Below are 21,130 nucleotides of genomic sequence, written 5' to 3'. Positions count from 1 at the left end.
ATCACTGCAGGACACAAAGTAAAAAGGAACTTTATAAGTGTAATTTATTATGGAGCCACAGTGTTGATGAGAATTAGGGGGAGCAAGGAACTATTGGAAATATTTTCAAGAAAATTCATGCAACTTTTTTTAACCAGGTTTTGGTTGGTTGGTTCGTTGGTTTTTTGCATGATTTCACACCCCAGAATTTCAGGTGGCTGAAAATTATTTGCACTGAAGACTGCAAAAACTTGAAAAGCCACTTTTGCTTGAAGTGCACTATGCATCCGATGAAGTGAGCTGTAGCTCACGAAAGCTCATGCTCAAATAAACTGGTTAGTCTCTAAGGTGCCACAAGTACTCCTTTTCTTTTTACGAATACAGACTAACACGGCTGTTACTCTGAAACCTGTCACTTTTGCTTGAAAATTCATCCACATGAATTTTGACAAAGTTGCTGGAGGAAGTTCCTTCCAAAACCCACATGATCTAATGATTACGTACAGCAGACTAAACTGTGATCTGCTGGTGCTGATTTATTCTTTTCAGAAGTTCTACCTTCTTGGCCATAATGCAGTATGGCAAAGGGCGTGATCAGACAGGGATCACTCACTGTGCTTTATTGCACATGAACACCCCCATATTGTGAAATGTTTATACACAATTTTCTATTGGATCTACCAGAGTAACAACACAAGTAGTGCCACAGAATCCAACTTCTACCTTGTGTGTTCTTTGTGTCCTTTGTCACATATAATCACTCCTACCACATATCTTTTTGCTTGATAATACATATCATCACTTTTTATTATGGCTGTCCCCTTGTGCCCTAAATTATTGTTTAGAGTTGCTGGTCTTGAATCGATCCTGAGATATTTTTGACTTCTATCAGCTTATTCCAGCAAACAAAGCCTTTAGTGGCAGGAAGCCTACCTGGAAGTGGGATTGACACCTGTAACTCATGCGTGGCCTTGAGATCCAGATCCAGATAGCAATTATGAAAGTTTAAAGCTTCCAAACACTTGGCGTGTGTCTCCCTACAGCAGAGCTGCCCTCTTTGTCACAGGGGAGTGAATTGAGTTCATGGTGTGAAGCTAAACAGATGCCATGTTCACTCCATAGATGGCTGCATTTCACTGATGGGCAGAGATTCCTGTATATGGAAGTGGGAAAATACGTTGGGATCACTTGAGATTAAAAACCATTATATAAATGTAACAGATTTACTGCATTAACATTATTATCCTCCTTGACATTACAAATAGACTTCCCTATCATCTCCCATCCTTGGAATGTTTTTCTTAGCTGCTTATTTTGAGTAAATCTGTTTTATGACAATAACTTGGGTATACATTTCTTTTTGGAATGTGTTTGGCTTTAGTGATTTTGATCTTTCTGAGGTCAGTGATTAGTCTTCGGAAGACTGAAAGATACCTGTCTGAAAGAACCTTTCCTTTTGTCATTAGAGGATTACCCAGAATTCTTTGGTTTGCGTTTTCCCTGTGGCTTTCACTACTGCTGTTCTTTACTTGGCAGGTCCTATAATTATACAAACGTCTTAGGGTTGCAAATGTTTCATGTGTAATACTGAGACTATCTCGGGCCTAATTTACTGCAAAGATACGTTTGTCAACGCATTGACAGTAGACATGTTCTATTTTTGATTTCTGTCTTTTGTATTTTACAGCAAAGATGAAATGGAAGATGCCACTTTATGTAGGGATCCCCCCCGCTCTCAGACACAGCCATGTAGCATTTATTCTTCATAGCCATGTAAGTGAATGTAATGTTAAAGCCAGAATTCTGCCATCCCTAAACTTTACTATCTGTGTTTCATCTTTACTGATTTAAAGAGCCTACCTGCAATCTTTATTTATTCAGGCAACATACAGCTCAGCTGTTTCTTCAGTTCTTCAGCGTATATGTAGTCACTGTATAGACCCACATATTAGTCTTTTATTTTCTATTAAATCCCATGTTGATTTTAATCATTGTTTTCAAAACACAATTTACAACAATTAAATAGTTGCATTTAACAAAGTAAAAACAGTTTATTAATACATGAAACAATGTACCAAAAGTCCAATAAATCAAGGTTTTTTCCCACCCTTAAGGGCAGTAGTAGCAGCAGAGTGAAGTACGAGCAACGCTTCTTATGGATTGTCGTCGCTCACCACACTGTTTCGAGTATAAATGCAGACTTCCAAGTATTCCACTCAGCATCTTTTTGACTGTCATTAGTGAAAGAGTTCTCCACAGGAGCTACACCACAAAGGCTGTTGCTCCAGCTCTTCTTCACATCCCAGCAGTATCTCTGGATATCCTTTTCTCAGATTCTACCTTTTTTTCAGTGATTAAATTTCAAAGGTCTTTGCCTTGAGCATTTCAATACGTTTTTGCTGCTGTTCATCAGTTGTTTTTTTCACTGCTCTGGTGGCTGACTCTGGCATCTGCTTGAAGCTCTGGCACTCCTGGTTTCTTGTGCTTGATGTTGTCTCTGCACTAAAATGGCTGTTTTGGTGCAGCTGCATTTTTTTTTCTTTGCATCTCAGGGCCTGTGCGTCTAGTGACTCAGTGCTACTGCAGTACCTCACCAGTGTTTCTCAGTAGTTTAACACCAAACTTTGCATTTCAGCTTGGCTTCCATCTTGGCATTTAACATTTGCTTCACTCTTCTGCTTCTTTGGGACACCACTTAATGTAGCAGTTTGTCTATTAGGTATGGTGGGTGCTTCCCTGGAGGAGCCTACACCCTTTTCCTTTTCACAGGAAGTAACTTCTAAAACGGAAGGAAGGTTGCACAGTAGCAATTCATGTGAGTGAAACACAACCAATGTCTGTGATGACTGATAATCTTTGTGCCACCTATCTTGGCGTTAACCACAACGTGCATGGGTGACAGGTTTGCTTGCAAATATTATCCAAAGAACTTAAGAAATGTGCAGAATGACTCCAAGCACTCTTTGATAAACCCCTGGGATACTCCTTTAAGTCCAAAACAAGGCTGTCAGGGTGTGTTACATCACAGGCTAAACCCTCAAGGCATAAAACTGAGTTGGCCAAGACCCCTGAGCACTAGGACCCAGCACTGGTGCTGTGTTGGTACAAACCGACCTTCTCTATGGCAAGTCCATTGTAGCCTTTTCCTCAAAGTGGCCCACACCGTCTTCTCTAGCATTGGGGGATTCCACTAAGTATCGGTTCCTGAATGCACTCGCAGGGTCTCGGAGCCTGATCTTGCAGTGAGGTCAATGACAAAGCTCACATTGACTCCAGTGGTGCAGGATCAGGCCCTTAGTCTTTGAAGTCAGTCGTTCTGAGCTCCAGCTTCTCAGGTGAGGAGGGATCCTCCACACGAGAGACTGCAGTAGAAGGCACTGATTGCAGGCCAGCAGAACTAGCCTGTTGAAGCTGCTAACTAGGCAGCTCTATCGTGTGGGCTGTAAACTTTCTTTTTCAGGTAGTAAATATAAACCAAAAAGGGTTTTTGTGTTTATTTTATTTTATTTATTTAATACTCTCCACCCAACAGTGTTGCCAATGCATTGGAATGAGCAACAGAAATTAATCAGGACTGTTCCTCCATGAGATTAGATGGTAGTGGGTCTTCTTCCCTTGCTGACACAAGGACTGTGGGAACAGCTAAGGAGGCTCTCTTCTGAACTACTGGAAGTCCCAAACTGAGCATAAAGTCACTCTCTGGGATGAGCTGCTCCTCTTCTTTCAGAGGGGCAGTGAGATTGAAAACATCTTCTCTAGAGGGAATTAGGGAGCAACTTCTGCAAGGTCCTGCATAGACCAGGCTGAGCAGTTCCTCTCCTCCTCTGGGGCAGGGCAGGCAGATTATGTCAGAGTCTTCTGTGCGGAGATCCCAGGCAGTGACACAGTCAGGCATTTTCCATTTAATGGAATTATACAGTTTTCTTCAAGAAGAGTTTTACTGTGTTTGATTGAAGTGAGCACCAGGAACCGTAAATACAGACTGTACTATACTAAAGGGCCTCTGCAAACATTAACTGATACATTAATGTGATTATGTAACCCTGTCATTATATTGGTTTGCTACTGATGTCGCTTCCTTTTTCATTGTTCCCAGCTCTATATCTTTGGTGGCATGAATGAGGAAGAAGAACTCAATGATATAATGGGGATGAAATTGATAAACCCTTCAGATAGACAACCAAGTAAGTTTACTATGCATTTGGTAAATTCTAAACTTATTGTTAACTTGAAGCCAATTCTTCATGTCTCTGTCCTTTCCCACTCCCATCTTATGCCAAATTCTGTGATAATACGCCTACAGAAAGACAGCGCTATTATGTTTGTTTAACATAGGCTTCCAGAGCTGCTGTTCACTCCTTAAAATGCTGTTTAATACATCACCTAAACTGACAGTCATGATCTCTGGAAAACATACACTCTATGTGGTCTTATAGGGCCCAGTCCTCTGAGGTGCTGAGTGCCACTTGCGAGGAACTGAACTCCTTTGACATTCATTGACTTGAAGATCAAATAGGAGTGTGCATATTTTCTGAAGAAAATAACTTTCAATTAACTTTAGTGAGAGTTAAGAGCTCTCATCGCCTGGTAGGATTACATGCTCAGGTATTACCTTATTTTACACTGTAAAATAGTATACTAAAATGTACTTAGTCCCTTAATACCATAGGATTTGTTTTCCACCTATTGGTTTATTCCTAATGTCACTTTACACATGGTATAAAGTTAAACTCTTACTTTTAGCCTTTTTAAAATAAAAATAATGGTGATATCAGCTAGTTGTAGTCATAGATCCAACTAAAATATTGGAAGTGTGACAGGGTGCGGCCCTCTGCTCACTTCTGTCTTCTTGTTCAAATGGCTGTAACAACTCTGGTTTGTAAACACTGACAAAGGTCCATCTAGCCCAGTATCCTGTCTTCCGACAGTCGCCAATGCAGGTGCTACAGAGCAAATGAACAGAACAAGTAATCACCAAGTGATCCATCCCCTGTCACCCATTCCCAGGTTCAGACAAACAGAGGCTAGGGACACCATCCCTATCCATCCTGGCTAATAGCCATTGATGGACCTATCCTCCATGGCTTCCATCAGTCAGGTCTTCCTTGGGGAAACTAATTGGAGTAAAATTGACCAGAATGCTGGTTCAGCTGCTGGTTCTCATCACGCTGTCACAGTAAGTAATAGTTCATCTGAAATGTGTTTCTTATTAAATGTCTGAGTAAAATGATCACAGTGGCTCATAACAAAGAGAGCACTGGCACTAGTCTTAAGGCAATCCTACCACATGATCTTGGTGTCACTTACAGGTGGGATTTTTCTTCTTGCACAAAAGCCCCAAGTCAATCGGGGGAGGTTCTAGAAAAGACTCTAAAATGGCCCTTCAACCAACCTTGGCCTATTGCTGACTACACAAAACGTTGCCAAGCGTACCAGACTTTGTCTAACAGTTAATATAAGCGCTTGATTACAGTGGTTACAAGAACTGTTTTCCTCAGTGTTTCAGATAGTACTGAGTATAATGAGAAGACTCCACAAATAATAATCTAAATCCCCAGTTCAGCAAGATGTTTGAGCACCTTTTAATCTATTGAAGTAAATGGAATTTATGCATGTGCTTAACTTTAAGTACGTCATTAAATGCTTTGCTGAATTGAATCCCTTGGCCACACTGCATAGCGCCATCCACCTGCCACTGCACACGCTTTTACCTGTTGCATTGAGCATACCAGACACAGTACAGTACATATGAGGAGAAAATACTTCATGTGATTTTGATATGTACTGTAACGCTTGATTTATTTCAGTGGAATAGCCACTTAAAAGAGCAGCACAATGGAATGGTGTATGGGGTGGATGAGATAGGAGTAAAGCTATAAAGCTGGAAGAAATGTCATTTTCACATAAAGCTGTGCTAGTGTGATCACAGTGCTTGCAATACCTAGAGATGAAACAAACAATTTTAATAGGTCAAGATTGTCCTAAAATAATAAAGGGTTGAAGTTAAGAGCAAATAAGAGTAATTTACTATTCTGTGTAGCTCTTTCATTAGGAACCTCTTCTCTGAGAAAAGACCACAGGGAGTAACTCAAAGTTATTATTGCCTCCTTGTGATAAGCTTTGTTAAATCAGTCGAAAGAAAAAATCAGTTCTGATAAATGGTGCCTTTGTACCTCCTGTTCTCTGTTTGCTAAACTTTGTGTCCAACATATGAGTGGAATTTCATTTTAATAAAGTTTGATACTTTTATCATTTTTACTATCATTCCTCTGACCACTGGCTATCATCAATCCAGAGCATATGGATAAGGCAGGAAACAATTTCATTAGCATGCAAAATATCTTTAACAGTAAGTACCTCCAAGTTGTAATACTCCTACAGTGGACACCAAAAATGAAATGCACATACATATAGTGATATTAGTATTCTGGACATAAACACACAAACATGATCAGTGGATTTGAATAACTAATAATGCTGAATTGATTTTAATTCATGATGTTACTAAAAGCTATTTTAAAATATCTGAGAGAATACATTATTTTCACCCATAAAAAGTGGTGTGAATTTTTAATGCCTACAGTGCTTATTTTGTGAATTAGGAGTCTTAATTACCAGCTTCCCAGCAATATGTGTCTACCATATTTCCAAACTTGACAGCATGTTACGGAGCGAGTAGTGTTGTTTTCACAATTACCACAAGATGTCATCACACTAACCCACTTTGTGGGTGTCAGCCTAGTAATGTGCTCCAGCTTCACTTGTACACTGTGTGACTGGTGACCATTTCAGCTGCATACATCCTCACTGTCCCTCTTTATAATTAGCAATAGGTAATTCTCATCAGGGACAGGGTTTAGTTCAACATTACAAATTTTTGTTTTCATTCAAAGCTCTGAAGCTTTTCCAGTATCCCTTGGACAGTCCCCAATTGTCAGCTTCCCTGCAACACAGTCCCTCCTCCAAGAAGCCCCATCTCCCCTCAACTAGCAGCAGGATCTAATTTGAGGTGTGGGCCTCTATCTTCCCACTGGAGGCAGTAGCTAGGTGGCAGGACCCTGAGGTCTAAGTGATACATTTCTCTTCATACTTCATGACGCTGTGGCATTTCCTGTGCTTTCACCCAAGAATGCACAATGTGTGCTTCTCAAGTCAGGGAACAACTGAAATCTCATGCTCGCTGCATTCTGGGACTCAAGTTAGTAGTAAAGCCTGGCAGTGTCAGGAAGTTGGAAGAAAGCTGCAACAAATAAGGCTGTAAGCCACTGGGCATATTCTCTGGCTGGGGAAGGTATAATTAAGCTCCCAACAACAATTTAGGCCAAGACCCTTCCTAAGGACTGGCTTTATTTTCAAACCTGTCTGCTGTCCTTGTCTAAGGGTATGTCCACACTGCAAATAAAAACCTGCAGCTGGCCCATGCCCACTGACGCGGGCTGCAGGGCTGTTTCATTGCTGTGTAGATTTCTTGGCTCAGGCAGCAGCCCAAGCTCTGGGAACCTCCACCTCTCAGGGTCCTAGAGCCCAGGCTGCAGACCGAGCCCGGAAGTCTGCACTGCAAAGAAACAGCCCTGCAGCCTGAGCCCTGGGAGCCCAAGTAAGCTGGCACAGGCCAGGCGCAGGTGTCTAATTGCACTGTAGACCTACCCTAAAAAGCGGGAAGCATTATATCTGCCTTCCAGTAGGTTACATATTTGGTACTAGTCATGTGTCCTGCCACTGCAGCTCACAGTTTTAAAAGGGTCAAGGACTATAACAAGTGCCCTAAGAGTCTGGGACATGTGCATGTTCACCAAGGCCCATCTTGCATGTATGCTGAGGTACAGATGTTTCCAAGTGTTGTGTAATGAAATGCAAGAAAAGAAAATGAAGAGTTGGAGTGAGAGAGAAGCAAGAGCCCATCTCAGCTGATCTCAGTCCGTCATGCTGGTACAGAGAGGCAATTCCTGAGGTAGCTAGAATCCAAGTAATATAGGGTTTTACTCTTATTCAATATTTATATAACAGTAGTACCCAAAAGCCCCAAAGAGGATCAGGGTCCTATTATGCGAGGCCTTATACAAACCAAGATGTGGACATAGTCCATATCCTGAAGAGTTCAATATCAATACCTTAAGCTGCATCTAAAAGTGAATAGGGATAGTCTTTGGAATCTTGTATAATATGTTCCAGGCAGCATACCCCATTGCCACTGTGGCAAGCTGGCAGCCACATTCTGTATCAGCTGAAGCTTCCAAATGATCTTGAGTGTGTGACTTGCTGTGCTAATGTTTTATCACTTCAAAACTTGTCTTGCAGATAACATTCATAGCAGTTAAAAAAGCTACACACATGTAATTGTAATTATATGGTCTTGGCCAAAATACGTTATAAATATAATAGAAAGATCCCATAATGGTTCTGATCTATCACTCCTTTTGTTCATAAAATGTGTTAATGGACTAACAGCAAATTGGTGTCTTAATTTCAGTAATGAAGCAGATTCTCTCAGAATTTGGAATCCAGGGAGTAAGCAGCAGGTATTCTTTATATTTTTGTTTCTTTGCTTTCTTTCCCTCGATGGGAAAAGGCAGGGAAGATTGAATATTTGTGATGTTTTTCATATTGGCTCTGCCTTTGACTGAGCTGGCCTCTCCATGCAGTACAAAGTATTTTCTGTGTATAAATCATCATAAATATGTGATTAGTTGATTTTTTTAATCTGGCTCATCACTAATAATTGCCCACATTTCAGTGACAAATACAATGGCCGATGGCCCAGCTAGGTAAATCAATTCTCTTGCTACCCAGAGAACAGCATTTAATTGCGATAAAGGAATAGGCTGATATTCAGATGTGGGTCCTATTATTCTGGACCATTAATACAAAGGCTGCCTGCCTTTACTCCTCTCGTTCTCTGCTGTATCTGAGGCTATGTCTACACTGGGCATGTACCCAAGTCCTGGCTCGCATGCATGCATCCGTGTATTAGCTAAGCCCACCACCAGAGTCCACACTGCAGAGCTGCACAGACACCATACCCCATGTAGCCATGTCCATACCAACAGTTTAGCTACATGGCATTTCATAGTCCTGAGTGTCCTCACCATCTGGAGCAGCCCTAGTATTGGTTTGTGGGAGACCCCTGCGCAGAGGTGCTTTCAGGTACCACATTTTAAATGCTGGTTTTTTGTGAGGCACTTGCAAGTTGTGAATGCTGTTCACTTCTGTCCAATCCATCCCGGGAAGAGCCCGGGGACCAGCTGATTAGCTGCTTCTGTTTGCATATTAATGGTTTATGTAGCAGAGCAGACGTTCGGCAAGACACTGGATGCCATTTCAGGAGCACTTTCTGAGACAAAGAAAGCAGCTAAACTTGGAAGAGGGTTCATTCACAGCAGACTGGACACAGCTAATGAATGCCACAATTGGTGCTTATTTTCCATGTATAGACTGACATTTCTGGTGCAGGACAACTAGCATAGTGTGGTGGGACAACATGCATCCATCTTGAATACCATGTGGTGTCAGCCAGGTGAGGAGGGAAATCTGACGACAGGGTGGATGCCCTATGGGAGTCTCTTATGTACCTCCTTCTGACCACTATAAACAATAACAGAGTGTTCAAAAATAAACTTTTCTCAGCTTGGCATCCATCTTGGATACCACATGGTGGTAGTGGCAGCTGGAGCAAGGGGGTTTGGAGAGAGGGAAGGTGCCTGGCAAGAGTTTCTTGTGTACTGCCCTCCACTCAGGATAAACAAACCTGTTCCCAGAACATAACATCCTTCTCCATAGAAGAACAGGGAATTGTGTGAATGACGGTGAAAGAGTAATTAGACTCGAGGACAGGTCACCATGTCATAGCTATGACCACACCACACAGTGACCAGGTAGAGAGGTGGGTCATGTGTCAATGTGCAACCTTACCTAGGCCCCCAGACAGGTTTGCCAACTCCATTTCTACACACCTTTGAACACACATCTCAGGGATTTGAGTGTGGATGATAGGGACATTGGAGGCAATGACTAGCAATTTGACACACAGAAAGTCAGAAATGTAGACATACTCTCAGAGAACATCTTTTGCCACTCTGGTCTCCATGTGGGCAAAGTCACTTATCTGTCTTCTCAGCAACGATGCCAGTGATATTCATTTACCTCCTGACGACTTAAGGAGGGAGGACCTGAAATAGTAGATTGAGGATATCAAATAGGAAGATACTGGATATGGGGAGAGAAAAATAGAAGAGTCAAAGATGACACTAATACTGAAAGATTGAGTTCTCAAATATTGCTACTGTTTTGGAAATGTATTATTTAATTCAGCCAACTGTAGCATATAGCTCTGTGCTTGACAGCTTTGTCCCCTTGAACTAAATTAATATTCTAGTACCTGACCTCAAATAACTTCCAGAACAACCAAGAGAAAAAGAGAATTAATTTCCTTTGCAGCCATTTGTATTTGTTTAGAAAAGTGTTTAGTTTCAGGCTCTTTATTAATACCATGATTTTGTGTGTGTGTATGTATGTGTATGTGTATGTGTAGGTTTACTCCCACCAAAATACCCAAAGTGAAATATGAATTAGTGGCATCGCCTTTATCTGCCAGAATGGAGTCCCCACGTGCAATCCCAGTAAGTATCTCACCTCAGTTTCACTAGATCTAAGGAGGTTTGTTTCTTTGTGTAACATTGGAGCTGTGGTTTTATCCAGAACACTTAGGAAATGCGCATTCACCTGAAAGTTAAGCAGTAAGACATGACAGGATGTGCTTCATGCTGTACAACATTACCCCTCAGGTGCCTTGTGAGGAACAAAGCTAAAGCAAGTGTCCTGAATCTCTTAGGCATGATGTTGTACCTTATTGTGCCTCTGGGTAATGACAGAATGGCTTTGTGGAAGAAAAATTATTCCTGTTTGCTTGGGGGTTTAGTTGGTTGGTTTTTTAGTGTGGATTTTACATAGATCCTTCCACTTGGAGGGAAAAAAGTCACAGAAATAAACTGGGGGGGGCCAGATCTTTCTCTCACACACACTCTGACTGGAATGCCCAAGAGGGAGGGGAACTCCATGAGGTGACCCTGGCAGAGATTTTCTTGAACCAGCCCGTAAGGATTTGTACTAAGAACAGGAATTGTCTTACAGGGGTGACTGCTGCATTGCTGCTTCTCCTAGCCCTCCCCCACCCCCCCGTCCCCCGCAACATAATTTCTGAAGTTATTGGCTGGGGTCTCCCTTGGCAGCTCAGTAACTGCTGCAGAGGTGAGCAGGGCCAGATTAACTTTTTGTGGGCCTGGCGCCAAACATATTTGAGGGGTCCCCTGGGGAATGAAGGGGCCAGGGGCAAGAGCACAGCGCTGAGGGTGGATTTGGTCAGGAAGACTCAACTTAATCATGGTTTTCTACATAAAAGTGCATTCTTGGTGGTTGTTATGACCTTAATACATATTCTTCACAGCTCAGAGATAGATATAAAACCTACATTGAGATAGATGTAGGTTTCATTTTTAGAAGGTACACACTCTATTTTTAAACAGTGATTTGTTTTGAAAACTTTTCAGATGAGTTTTATAGCTATAACAGAAAATGAATGATTGTTAGGTTATTTGATTTACCAAAGATAATTGAAGCAGATATTTATAGATTTTTTCCTCAAAAATCCAATTTAAATCAAAAAGCTTGTGCCGCTACCCCCTCAGGAGAGAGCAGGGGTGGAGAAGAGTGGGCTGGGCCGGGGCCCCTCTGGAGCGTGGGCCCGGCGCTATGGTAAATCCGGTAGTGGAGGTGACTCAGAGGGAAGCAAGATAGCTCTCAGCTATAGTGCTTTCACCTAGCTGTCTGCAAGGCAGTTTGCAGTGCCTCAGAAAGCAACACTTCCCCTCTTCTACTTCTTTGTCTTCTACCATAAACTCAGCAGTATTCCATCCATGATGCAGAGCTGCAGCAGAGAAGCATTAGGGTTACCAATTTGGTTGGCCATATTCCTGGAGGTTTCATCTCATGACATGATCTTTGATTAAAGATTAATCTTTAATTCCTGGAGACTCCAGGGCAATGCTGGAGGGATGGCAACCCTAAGAAGCATCCACATTCGGTAAGGAGAGGGAGATGGAGCAACAGAGGAAGTACTCTCCCTTCTGTGCAGCAAGGCCAAGGGCTTCTGCCTGGCTTTGTTTATACTAAGCATGAAAGTAAGAAAAAGGGATCTACAGAACCAGAACCTATTTTAATCATTTTGTGAATTCTGAAAGAGGTTTCTCTTCCTTTCTCCTTTGACTTAGCAGAAATGGGGGTTAAACATTTTCTTTTTTGGCGGAAGCTGCTTAAAGTGTTTGACTGTCTCCAGGAGGACTAGAATTATAGAATATCATGGTTGGAAGGGACCTCAGGAGGTCATCTAGTCCAACCCCCTGCTCAAAGCAGGACCAATCCCCAATTTTTGCCCCAGATCCCTAAATGGCCCCCTCAAGGATTGAACTCACAACCCTGGGTTTAGCAGGCCAATGCTCAAACCACTGAGCTAGCCATTAATTAAATAAATAAACTGGAGAGAAAGTTCTCAGGGGGGACATAATGTATCTCATCTTTCCCACCTGACAGGTGTATCAGGTTAATGACCTCCACTCTGAGTCATCTCTTTTGGTTCTAAGGTTTTGAGTTGGGGTTATTTGGGGGGAGGGGGAGGGCTCTGTAAAGTCCCAGTTCAGTAAAGCTTTTAAATACATGCTTAAATACTTTGCTGAATAGGGCTGAATGGCTGAATTAGGGCCTAAATTGCTCCTTCTATTATCACTGTACCTTGCATAGTAATTTTAGCAGTTATTTTCAAATTATGGGCTAATAGACTCTTTTAATTTGGTACAAGCCATTCAGGTCAATTTTATGTATTTCTTATGGTATCACATGAAAAAATTGAGTATGCCAGCTCCATATGCAACCTGCTTTTGGGGATATAATTTGAAAATTATTGCTACAATACAATTACTATATAAACTATTTCCTGTTGGGAACAATTTAAATGGGTCACATGTTCCTTGAATCACTTGCATATAAAGATTTCCCAGATTACCCAATAACACCATTACTTAGCAAATAAATAACTTATGTAGTAAAATATTTAATTATTGATTTAATTGCTAAGTAAATACGTTGCTCAGTAAAGGAATTAATTTCAATTACTAAACATTATACTACAGAGTATTTGAAGAATGGATGCATTATTTTATTACTATTAATAATTTCAGTGTAGGATTCCATCCCCGCTGCAGATGATTTGAGACCAGCCTTCAGAAGAATTTCAGCCCTGTCTCTGAAACCAGTGGTAGAAGCCAACATGTGCAGGCCACTCTCCTGGAGAGACTTGTACTTAATAACTAATGCTTTCAACAGGATTAAATGGGGAAAAGTCATAGCAAAACAAATGTGTTGTTTAGAACAGAAAAGGTAAAAATCACTGCTGAGGAGAGACAAGGTAGAAAAATGTGCAAATAAATGACTAGAGTAAACCAAAAATCACAACTGGCATCCCCCTATGAAATAATGATCAACATGGGTCTGTGTTGTAGTGAAATCTATCATCTCTTATCATCACCAAGGGAAAAACTGGTAGATAGAACAGTGGGTCTTGATGGGAAAACTCATAGATGACTTAGACCATTGTAGGTTTAAGGGGAGATGCTAATAACCATTAAATGCTTTCTCTTCTTCTGTGATTCTTTATGGTATCTCAAGCTGTGTTACCTTATGACTTTCTACACAGGCAGCTCAACTCAGAGATTTTATTTCTGTGCGTAACCAAGCAATGGACATGATCACAAGGGCCTTTGACTTGCTTGACTTGGAGTTTCAAAAGCTAGACACGTATGTATTACTTAGAGTCTCTAGAAATATTCTTTATATGTTTTGTGGGAGACAGGGCTGGGGGTAAAAATTTCTTAAAGGGGACAAGGATAAGGATTATTATGGGAACCAATGTTTTACTAGCAAAAAATAAGATAGACATGTCTACAAATGTAAAAGTTCAGCATGATGATTCGGCTTTTTAAATAAAGGGCTGCAAGCTTCATTATCATTAAACAGTATGGCTGCGGCTGCTACCAAAAAGGTAATATGATATTCAGAAACCTGCAAAGGGCATAATTGCTGTACTGTTTGCTCACAATTTGTTTAAAGTTTAATCTACAGTATGTATTTTAAAATGTGGATGTTAGTTATTATATCATGAATGTCAAAGTATTTTAAGCAACTTACAGAGAAACATGGAAAAGTGACTACTAGGCTTAGTTCTAGTTCTCATGAGCCCGACTGCCCCCTCTGGCAGAAAAAAAAATACAGAAAGGGACTCAGAGGGAGGAAATTTCTCTCCGGATCCTCTTGCAGAGATCCTTCCCTCTGGTTGTTTCATTAGGGGAGTGAGCTTATCCCCTGTGGTACAGGTTGCAGGACCCACCCACAAAGCTGAAGGATTCCTGGGGATCTGTGAGACATCAGAGTCATCCATGTGGATAACTTGTACCTCCACAGCTGCTTGAGCCCCCAGTGGAATCCTGTGCCCCATCCCTGGCAGCACACCACCACCGTAGCTATGTTATCAGGGCCTTGCCCACAGCTGCCCCTGGGAAAAAGATAATACAGCCCCAATTTGTATTTTCTCAGTAATCTTTGCAGGGCTATACTGGGGGAGGGGGATCCACCCAGGTCCACCTATTTTCTGTTTCTTTCTCCAGCCCTGTGCCCACAGAGTGCCCTTCATGTGGTAAAGATGTGGGGAATATTACCCAATTTCTCCCTCCTTCTTCCTAGAGGTGGGATAACCACCCTCAGTTCTTAGGGTATGTACCATCCCACATAGAGATAATTAGTTGAAGGGCCTTTTGTCTTTGCACTAATTGCCTTGTTACCTACATTTTGGTTTTGTTTTCAGTGTTGTTTAGGGCTTATTTCTTTTGGATGTTTAATTTCCTTTTAGACCCTTCTGTAGCAATGGGTGAACCACACAAAATTTGGAGGTTCAGATCAACAGGATAAAGTTTGATGCCTATCTGAAGCTTTTCTAAAATCTTTTTGGTCTGAAAACCTTGAAAGATCAAGCTTTGGCAGGATCTCCAGTATTTACTACAGCTTCAGCCTGGCTAGAAATAGCACACAAAAAGCCTTTCCCAGGGTTTTCTGATTCCTGCTGTCCTACCCAGAATCACTGTACAGAGATGAGTGATAATTGTGTTGGGAAAGGGCCCGGGGGAGGCTTACTTGCTTCTCTTCCCTCTGAGTTGTAGTGCTCAAATTGCCATTGGATTTATAACATAGCTGCTGGGCTTCTGTGAATGAGCTGCTACTGCTCTGAGTAGTGTGTGTCTGGGCAGGTACTGGTTGCTCAGGTTCAGCAGCTCCCTGCTGGTTTTGAGAGGCCTTGTTCAAGTGCAGCCATTTTCAGCAGACATCAAGTCAAATAGTTCAAGATCATACTACATATCCCATTGCCAATATTTTATTTTTTTTCCTTTCAAAATAAAGCCACAAGGAAATTGTGCACACAAAACTAGCATAAATGCCTTGCTGAAACTGGGAAATCAGACCTCCAGAGGAGAGGAAATGCAGGATTAAAGTTGGAAACCTTAACTCTGACCCATCTGCTAATTCCTTGTTAATGTAATACAAACAGGGATTTCTTATAACAGCCCTGTGTAAAGTATGGTTTGATTGTGTAGGAATGCACCGGAAGAGAGACAGGGCAGGTAGAGAGGTGTCTAGGTAGAGAGTCTGTTCCTTTTAAGGGCAAAGGGGACCCGGGGTCAGCCAACTCTGTTCCAAGTCATGGCCCCTTTAAGAAAAGGTATTTTGGGGAGGATCATGAGACCAAAGTGGGAATAGGACACTGGTGCCTGAGGCACGTGATCATCTGATGTGGATTAAAAAGTAGTGCTGTTAGGTCAGTTAGGAGGAACCTAGAGAGGTTACCTTGGGGTAGGACTGCATGATGATGGGATTGGGGAGCCTGACAGTTCAGACACAGCCCCAAGAAGGAGGACTATGGTGACGTTATCTCAAAGGAAAGAGGAATTTGAGCCCAGGGACTGGTGCCAGGAAAAGACCTGGTGGGGTGTTTCTTACTAGAGGGGCGAGGGGCCCACAGGTTGGAGAGGGACAAACAGAGCTCCCCAGGCAGAGAAAGAATTGGGGAGCTGTGAGAGCCTGAAACAAGGGCCTTGATTCTTGTCCATCTCGTGGCTGCTCACCACTGAATAGCAGATGTAAAAGTGACTAGCCTCATGTTCACCTGACAATAAATCTGGTCTATTTCGTTGCAATTCAGCAGTGACTAGTATGAAACTGACAAGGATTGTGTCAATGTCAATGAGTGACTTCCAGCCTCCATAGCTCCATTTGCAAAATGAAATACTGTGGGATTTCAGTTCTGTGAAAAGTTTTGAGTAGTTGGCTTTTCATTCTCATTTGAGATGAAAAATATTTTTTAATACACAAATTTTTTTGCAGAACTAAAATTTGGTTTCCTGGCCAGCTCTGACAGTATCTGATTAAGACAAAGTGCTTCCAGGAGCCCTGTTGCAGCCATGCACAATGAAGCCCACAGTTCCCAGTCTAAACTGGATCTGCTCCAGTGAAATTCATTACCTTGAGATTATTCCACTGATCAAGGTCTTGCAGTAGGAAACTTTTGCTAAAACGTCTTATAGTTGTTCCTTGTGTTTGAGCTCCACCGGGGGTGACAATGTACGCAAAGCTGCCCTCAATTTCCAGTGTTTTAAGTAAACTTGGGCAGGAACCTGACTTCCTGTTTCATGGGAAATTCTGAAATTTTTCTGTTTTGAAATAGAATAATAAAAAAAATTGAAATCTCCCAGGAAACAACATTTTGAAAAGTTCATTTTCAGGTCATTTGAAATGTTTTGTCTTAATTTTCACTTGTATTAAAAAACTTGAAACAGTAAAATCTTTTCAAAATGAAAAACTGGAAATTTATTGGAATGCCCCATTGTTTTTTTTTGTTTTGTTTTGTTTTTAAGTGAAATTTTGTTGAAATCTACACAAATCTACACAAATTCACTTTTGGCAAATTGGCATTTTTTTCTGACAGAAAATGTTCCAGAAAATTTCTGACCAGCTCTCATTTTAAACCATATGTCATTTAGCTCTGTTAGACAACATGTGCTTAAAATGCTGATGCCTGTATCATGCTCTGTCTACACTAGTGTCATCACTATTACTAACACCAGTTGTTGTCTGATCCTTTTCAATTATTAATAATGCTTGGATTGGTTGCCAGTTGATCTGATTAATGAGCTGAGGGTAATAGGGCTCCTGTCCCAGAATCAATCAGGCTACACAGAACTAAACCAACCAGTCTGATATCTTGTAGGGAACCTCAAGGTGTCTGGCAAGGACACTCACACTGCGGGCAAAGTAAAGCCTTAAAGATTTTTATGAGGATCAATAATAAAGCCAGAAAAGCTCTGAGGCACATAAGCAGATAGGAATAATACAGTATTGGGAATATTTGTGGTACCATTCTTTGCAAATGCTCTTAGATTTGAATACTTATACCCTTCCTTGAGGAACTAATGGTAAGAGACAAAGGACCAGCCCTGTCTATGGCATGCCAAATGAGTCCAATGATCGAGGTTCCTCAGATGAAGAGTCAAATGATGGAAAGCTAACCCCCTCCACACGGTGGTTTGCCCTATTATAGGTGGAGCCCTGCACGGATACAAATTTATATCCTTGGATGCGGAATCCACGGATATAAATCGGTATTTGTGGAACCGCAGGGCTCTCCCGAGAACGACAGCAACGAAAGGAGGCACTTCCAAGAGCCAGTGCCTTGCTCCAACAGCTCCTCCAGTCCTCCAGTGCAGCTGTACTGCCCCCGTCCCTTCCATGCAACTGTCTGCGTCTCCTGTCTGGGGGCGTGCGCACTGCTTGAACACAAGAGCGTGACCAGGGACAGCTGCCGGTGAGCCTTGTGCCCGCCCCAGTGGGCGGCGCTGGGGGCAGTACAGCCACACTGGAGGAGCTGCCAGTGCAGGGCACTGGCTCCTGGGAGTGGTGCCCCACATTCTGCTCCTTTCGCCGCTGCGGTTCTCAGGAGAGCCCTGCAGTTCCATCGATGCCCATTTATATCTGCAGATATCTGCAGCTATGAATATGTATCTGCGCAAGGCTCTAATGATAGGGCCTGAGCACTAGCATGAATATTCATTCTAATGCTCAGCCTTCCATCTCCAAATCTAATTTCCTCACCCTCAAAATATTGGGGTTCACTTATCCTACAGGTTAGCATATTAATACATATTCATACCTTTTGACTCATTATTTTATACATCACCTCTTGCTCAAGCAAATTTGTGTTTAGACATCTAATGATTGTATCCTAAAATATCCCAACTCAGTATCGCTTCTGTGTCCCTATGGTTACTGGGTACCATTAGGTTCCAACTTCTGCTATTGAGCAAGCTATTCCTAATTCCCTAAAAATCTAAGAGTAAATGTCAGGCCATTTATCTATGCCCAGGGTCACAGGCCTACTATATTTGACTATACTTTCACTAACTTGCTTAAGTGAATATCTTACAGTACACAGGCCTGTTAGTTTCTTGCATTACAACTTCGTATAATAAGGCTAGGCTAGCTCTATGGGCTACTCAGTGAGGCTGAAACAGTGGGGACATTTTAGCAAAAGTATTCTAGCGTAAACACAACTTAAGTGGTGGAAAGTAGTTTGGCACTTTTAGTATAATTTTTTTAGAGTGGACAATAGGAAGCAATCCTACGCAGACAAGGAGCTGGACTAGAGATAATGTAACAATTAGATCTTTTCAGTCTCTATTTTCTGACATGTCTAGATTGTAAGCATGAAAAAGGGTCATTTTTAATTAATTTGCCAGGGTGCCAATTAGATTTTAAAGCTGAAATCTAACAAACTAGGTTTGCCAGTTGGGTAAGTTATTTTTCTTGAATCCAGGGAGTGTTAGCTTTCCAGTTTTAATGATGGGTTCTTTCCAGATCAATTTTTAACTTGAACAGTATTCCTTAAATCAGGACACTTCACACTTGCTTATTCTTAGCCAACCAATAATTTATTAATTCACCCAGAAGTGCATTAGTATACAATCAACAGTTGACCACTCAAAAGTAGACACAATCTAGTGTTCTAGGTGTGTACTATGTACACAATACAGTCTTGCAAAAAAATATCACCGAGTAGAGTTGAGGCTCAGCAGTTATATTGAGGAACAGTGCAAATGACCAAGATTTCTTATTATGTTTACTCATCAATTATTTAATACCTAACACATTTATCACACTTCCAAGGATACACTTGTCTTTAAGGTACTTTGAAGAGTTTGGGTAGTATGGTACAAATGGATTGGTCCGAAAAGGACAAGTTTAGAATATTAAAAGCAATTGCTTAAAGTTATTGTTTTCAATCTCACTTGGTTTATAGAGGAGTTAAAATTAAACATATGGTTGCTTGAGAGAAACCACTAGACAGTGTAGGCTCGGTAATACTATATACAGTTATTTATGTTAAAGAAATAGGAGTAATACAGTCTCTGAATTGAAATCTCACCACTTTTTATTCCTTTAGCCCTGGGATGGGGGAGGGTCATTTCCACAAGGCTGGTCTGGTCTGGTCTGGTCTGGACATAGGTCACATTTAGGATTCCGAAGCTTCTTGTTAGGTTCAGTCAACTCTCTTGAGCACATGGTGACCTCAGGTTATATACCCTAGTTTCAGGACTAAATTGGAAGGGGCCACTCTCTAATTCCTAACACATGCCAGGTAGGTGCTCAGATTTCAGCCCTTAGTTTCTCTGCTGCTTTCATTGGTATCATCCAGTAGATGGCACTGGTGAATAACAATTTTTTGTAATCCTTTTCTTATCGGAGGCTTTTTAAGTTTGATTCATTTTAAGGATTGTTCTTCATTATTAGCCCCTACTATTAATTGCAATCCCTTCTTCTCCCTACCCCTTTTAAGCAATCCTTGGAATTTCTAAACATTATAGATGACAGTTTCCTAACTCAAAAAGTGTTACAGCCAACATGGGGGAATTCTATATTAGGCCTTGTCCTAACATAAAGAGGAAAAGACCACAGAACTAAAAGTTATTGGTAGCTGAGTGTACAAGTGACCATGAGTTGATCATATTTATAATGTGCAAACAGAATAAAGTCCAGACCAGAAATATATATATCTATGGTGCTTTAATACAGCTGAGCCAACTCAGCTGGTAGAAAGAATTTAATCAGAAAAATGTGCATGATAATTCACATTCTTTAAGAATGCCTTACTAGATACCCAAAAAGCCACAATCCCACAACTGAGGAAGAAGGCTGTGCTGATTTAAAAAACAAAACAAAACCAACAACCTGGTTTAAAAGGGAAGTGAAGACAGCTATAAAAATAATAAAAATAATATATAATTAATGGAAAAAAGGAGGAGTCCATAGTAATGAATATAAATCAGAAGTTCGGAATTGTAGAAAATTGATAAGGAAAGCAAAGAACACAAGGAGAAATGTATTGTCAACAGACAAGGACAATAAGGAGTTTTAAAAATATATTATGTGACAAAGTTCCTCCCCTACCTTGGTGGGTCTTGCACTTATTAGCGGATTTGCTTGCCTCGGAGGTTCATGGCCGCCCTCAGTTTGGCCGTTTTCGTGAACCCACAGTCCAGGTCAACCCCTCCTGTGCCTGACCAGGAGTTGGGAGGTTTGGGGGGAACCCAGGCCCGCCCTCTACTCCGGGTTCCAACCGAGGGCCCTGTGGAATGTAGCTGTCCAGAGTGCCTCCTGGAACAGCTGTGTGACAGCTACAACTCCCTGGGCTACTTCCCCAGGGCCTCCTCCCAACACCTTCTTTATCCTCACCATAGGACCTTCCTCCTGGTGTCTGATAATGCTTGTACTCCTCAGTCCTCCAACAGTACACGTTCTCGTTCTCACTCTCAGCTTCTTGCTCCTCTTGCTCCCAGCTCCTCACATGCACCCCACAAACTGAAGAGAGGTCCTTTTTAAACTCAGATGCCCTGATTAGCCAGCCTTAATTGATTATAGCAGCTTCTTGACTGGCTGCAGGTGTTCTAATCAGCCTGTCTTAATTGTTTCCAGAAAGTTCCTGATTGTTGTGGAACCTTCCCTGTTA

The 21,130-nt window shown here is 41.6% G+C and overlaps 1 protein-coding gene across 1 annotated transcript in view; it reads left to right on the top strand.

Moving 5' to 3' along the window:
- Positions 1 to 21,130, top strand: part of LOC122466011 — a 47,693-nt gene that overhangs the window by 7,992 nt on the left and 18,571 nt on the right. The window contains exons 3-7 of the mRNA XM_043547509.1: positions 1,667 to 1,752; positions 4,076 to 4,163; positions 8,450 to 8,498; positions 10,508 to 10,595; positions 13,721 to 13,821. Of these exons, the coding sequence (XP_043403444.1) occupies positions 1,667 to 1,752; positions 4,076 to 4,163; positions 8,450 to 8,498; positions 10,508 to 10,595; positions 13,721 to 13,821 (412 nt within the window). The remainder of the gene's footprint in view (positions 1 to 1,666; positions 1,753 to 4,075; positions 4,164 to 8,449; positions 8,499 to 10,507; positions 10,596 to 13,720; positions 13,822 to 21,130) is intronic.

This window comes from Chelonia mydas, chromosome 5, assembly GCF_015237465.2.
Source record: "Chelonia mydas isolate rCheMyd1 chromosome 5, rCheMyd1.pri.v2, whole genome shotgun sequence".
NCBI lineage: Eukaryota > Metazoa > Chordata > Testudines > Cheloniidae > Chelonia > Chelonia mydas.
The sequence above is the reverse complement of the archived record's forward strand: the minus strand, read 5'-3'. Positions and strand labels throughout refer to the sequence as shown.